The sequence below is a fragment of the Engraulis encrasicolus genome, chromosome 3, assembly GCF_034702125.1.
Source record: "Engraulis encrasicolus isolate BLACKSEA-1 chromosome 3, IST_EnEncr_1.0, whole genome shotgun sequence".
In the NCBI taxonomy this organism is placed as follows: domain Eukaryota; kingdom Metazoa; phylum Chordata; class Actinopteri; order Clupeiformes; family Engraulidae; genus Engraulis; species Engraulis encrasicolus.
Window position 1 is genome coordinate 2353360 of NC_085859.1, and position 5000 is coordinate 2358359.

Here is a 5000-nt window from a genome sequence, read left to right on the forward strand (position 1 = left end):
GTGAGAGAGAGAGAAATAGAGAGAGCGTGGGTGTGTGAGAGAGAGGAAGGGAGAGAGAAATAGAGAGAGCGTGGGTGTGTGAGAGAGAGTGAGAGAGAGAGGAAGGGAGAGAGAAATAGAGAGAGCGAGAGGAAGGGAGAGAGCGAGAGAGAAGAGTAGAGGAGAGCTTGGGAATCTGACTGACCTTTGCACACAGTGACTCGTGTGTGTGTGTGTGTGTGTGTGTGTGTGTGTGTGTGTGTGTGTGTGTGTGTGTGTGTGTGTGTGTGTGTGTGTGTGTGTGTGTGTGTGTGTGTGTGTCTATTTAAAGTTGCTGGTGTCCCTGACCGCTCAGCTTTTTTAGGATCCATGTCACTGTACACACGCAGCAGCCATATCTTACACACACACACACACACACACACACACACACACACACACACACACACACACACACACACACACACACACACACACACACACACATACACACATACACACACACACACACACAGCAGTCATATCTTACAGACACACACGCACACGCAGACACAGACACACACACACACACACACACACACACACACACACACACACACACACAGCAGTCATATCTTACACACACACACACACACACACACACACACACACACACACACACACACACACACACACACACACACACACACACGCACACGCAGACACACACACGCACACACACACACACACATAAGTACACACGCAGCAGTCATATCTTACACACACACACACACACACACACATACACACACACAGCAGTCATATCTTACACACACACACACACACACACACACACACGCACACGCAGACACACACACACACACACACACACACACACACACACACACACACACACACACACACACACACACACACACACACACACACACACACATAAGTACACACGCAGCAGTCATATCTTACACACACACACACACACACACACACACACACACACACACACACACACACACACACACACACACACACACACACACACACACACTGTACGCAGCGGCCATATCATATGGTATTGTGTAGGCTACGCAACTAAGTTAACTCTTAAAAGGTTAAAAGGTTAAAATGTATTACTGTAGTTAAAAGGTTAAAATGTATTATTGTAGTTAAAAGGTTAAAATGTATTATTGTAGTCAAAAGGTTAAAATGTATTATTGTAGTTAAAAGGTTGTGTATTATTGTAGTAAAAAGGTTAAAATGTATTATTGTAGTTAAAAGGTTAAAATGTATTATTGTAGTTAAAAGGTTAAAATGTATTATTGTAGTTGAAAGGTTAAAATGTATTATTGTAGTAAAAAGGTTAAAATGTATTATTGTAGTTGAAAGGTTAAAATGTATTATTGTAGTAAAAAGGTTAAAATGTATTATTGTAGTTAAAAGGTTAAAATGTATTATTGTAGTTAAAAGGTTAAAATGTATTATTGTAGTAAAAAGGTTAAAATGTATTATTGTAGTAAAAATTTTAAAATGTATTATTGTAGTCAAAATGTTAAAACGTATTATTGTAGTTAAAAGGTTAAAATGTATTATTGTAGTCAAAATGTTAAAACGTATTATTGTAGTTAAAAGGTTGTGTATTATTGTAGTTAAAAGTCAATGAAACTCAGAGGATTATGTATTTATTATGATATTTTTTGAGGTGAATTATTGCATTATTAGTGTAGTGTAGTGTAATGTAGTGTAGTGTAGTGTAACATGTCATTTTGCTGCCCCTCAGGTTTGCTGCTAAGCTGATTGCCGGAGTGCTGTCCTTCAAGAAGATGCTGGACAAGTGAGTTCAAACCTCCCACTCAGAAACTCAAACTCCCATAAGCCCACAGTTCTCTGGGAAACAGGAAGTGGCTTGTAAACACATGTGACATGGAGTGCGTTGCAATATGCGGCCTTGCCTCCTCCACTTGCGCTTGTCTCCTCGTCCCGCCTCCTGGCCCCTCCTCCGTGGAGAAAACGATAAAGTTTCCCAGCTGTCAGCCTAGCCACAACAACTTTTGAGGGACTGTTTGTTTTTCATTCACCATCCCAATTGCAAATGAGAAAAAGACTCTACAATTGAGCTTTTGCAAGATATTGAAATATAATGCTGTTGTCAGTGATGTCATCATGACATATTACTTACTGGTACGAGGAGAGAAGCAAGTGGAGGAGGCAAGTGGAGGAGACAAGGTCGCATATTGCAACGCACTCATTGCGTCAAACACTCGCAGTACTGCAGCTGTGTGAAGTAGCTGGTAGCCACTTCTTGTTCTTTGTGGATGAAGTGCCAGAGGAAGATAGACACGGCTTCACAACGTTGAGTGTTTTTAGCAAAAATATAGGCGCCTTTTTATTTTACATATAATCAAATGAAATGTGCACGAGGGCAAAATCAACTTAACCAAAACTGAAGACAAATCACTGGCAACATAAGATCCAAAATCAAAAACTTCACAGTAGCACAGCAGCCTAAATTTCACTCACATGTGCTTTCTCTCAACAGCAGCAGATACTGCAGTCAACCACCTCGTTAGTCACACAGCTGACTCTTTTTGTGCCCACTCACATCAGTGGGCTGGGCCTCAATCTACCCATTACAAAGCAATTAACCAATGGCAACACATGATACACCTGATTGGTCAAAAACATTACACTAGACACACATGATTGGTCCAAACCATTACACTAGACCATCACAAAACAAAATCAGCCAGTTTTAAATTACAACAGTCGAAAGAAAACATACAGCAACACAATTGCCCTTGTACACATTTCAGTCACCATTCACAAACATTAGGCCTACAAACACAGTAAATCAGACATTTACACACACTTCAATCCCCACATTTCCCCTTGCCCAAAGTCATGAGTTGGAGTTGCCACAACGGCGCGCGCTTCCGTGTGGCAATGTTGACCCGGAACGATGGAAACAACTGTGGATTTCAAAGTTCACTCAGTGTTCTACCTTGTTGCAATGTGCATGAAAACATGTGCATGTTCACGGTCCCTTGCGCTCCCTTAGAGCTGCACAGTGCAAGCAGCACAGTCACATTGAAGTTCATGATGCACATAAGCAATGCGTTTTTAAAAGCAGTGAGATACTGAGAAGGGGAAAGGTTCTCCTTCTCACATTTCCTACCCCTTCTCCAGTCTCGACACCGGAGTGGAGAGACAAGCCCCGCCGCATCCCCTCTAGGTGCAGGGACAGCGCAAGTGGGCCACCCCACGGTCACGATGCCGTCGTTGCCACATGTGCTGGTGCTTCTGCTGCTGCTGCTGTAGACGCTGCCCCTCCTGATGGCTGAGCCCCCATCTCTGCTGACGCCTTCGGTGCTGTTTGTGCTGCGGTTGCTGGTGGGTCTGCTGGTGCCTTGCTCCTCCACCTTGACTCTTGGCGGAGTTTCGTCAGCTGGCCCCGGCTGCTTCTCCAGCGTTGCTTCCGATTGCAGGCCGCCCAACCTCACATCTCCCGGGACGTCTCCTGGCCTCCTCTGCTCAAACGAACACCTCTCTTGCCGATGCGCCTTCTCCTCCGGCTCCAGTCTCTCCTGGCGTCTCATCCCACCGCTCTGCCACCATATGTGAAGTAGCTGGTAGCCACTTCTTGTTCTTTGTGGATGAAGTGCCAGAGGAAGATAGACACGGCTTCACAACGTTGAGTGTTTTTAGCAAAAATATAGGCGCCTTTTTATTTTACATATAATCAAATGAAATGTGCACGAGGGCAAAATCAACTTAACCAAAACTGAAGACAAATCACTGGCAACATAAGATCCAAAATCAAAAACTTCACAGTAGCACAGCAGCCTAAATTTCACTCACATGTGCTTTCTCTCAACAGCAGCAGATACTGCAGTCAACCACCTCGTTAGTCACACAGCTGACTCTTTTTGTGCCCACTCACATCAGTGGGCTGGGCCTCAATCTACCCATTACAAAGCAATTAACCAATGGCAACACATGATACACCTGATTGGTCAAAAACATTACACTAGACACACATGATTGGTCCAAACCATTACACTAGACCATCACATACAAAATCAGCCAGTTTTAAATTCCAACAGTCAAAAGAAAACATACAGCAACACAATTGCCCTTGTACACATTTCAGTCGCCATTCACAAACATTAGGCCTACAAACACAGTAAATCAGACATTTACACACACTTCAATCCCCACATTTCCCCTTGCCCAAAGTCATGAGTTGAAGTTGTCACAACGGCGCGCGCTTCCGTGTGGCAATGTTGACCCGGAACGATGGAAACAACTGTGGATTTCAAAGTTCACTCAGTGTTCTACCTTGTTGCAATGTGCATGAAAACATGTGCATGTTCACGGTCCCTTGCGCTCCCTTAGAGCTGCACAGTGCAAGCAGCACAGTCACATTGAAGTTCATGATGCACACAATGAGTTTTTTAAAAGCAGTGAGATAATGAGAAGGGGAAAGGTTCTCCTTCTCACATTTCCTACCCCTTCTCCAGTCTCGACACCGGAGTGGAGAGACAAGCCCCGCCGCATCCCCTCTAGGTGCAGGGACAGCGCAAGTGGGCCACCCCACGGTCACGATGCCGTCGTTGCCACATGTGCTGGTGCTTCTGCTGCTGCTGCTGTAGACGCTGCCCCTCCTGATGGCTGAGCCCCCATCTCTGCTGACGCCTTCGGTGCTGTTTGTGCTGCGGTTGCTGGTGGGTCTGCTGGTGCCTTGCTCCTCCACCTTGACTCTTGGCGGAGTTTCGTCAGCTGGCCCCGGCTGCTTCTCCAGCGTTGCTTCCGATTGCAGGCCGCCCAACCTCACATCTCCCGGGACGTCTCCTGGCCTCCTCTGCTCAAACGAACACCTCTCTTGCCGATGCGCCTTCTCCTCCGGCTCCAGTCTCTCCTGGCGTCTCATCCCACCGCTCTGCCACCATATGTGAAGTAGCTGGTAGCCACTTCTTGTTCTTTGTGGATGAAGTGCCAGAGGAAGATAGACACGGCTTCACAACGTT

At 45.4% G+C, this 5000-nt stretch overlaps 1 protein-coding gene across 1 annotated transcript in view; it reads left to right on the plus strand.

Moving 5' to 3' along the window:
* LOC134445583 (carnitine O-acetyltransferase-like) overlaps window positions 1-5000 on the plus strand; it is a 44759-nt gene that overhangs the window by 21128 nt on the left and 18631 nt on the right. The window contains exon 5 of the mRNA XM_063194633.1: window positions 1754-1807. Coding sequence (XP_063050703.1) covers window positions 1754-1807 — 54 coding nt within the window. The remainder of the gene's footprint in view (window positions 1-1753; window positions 1808-5000) is intronic.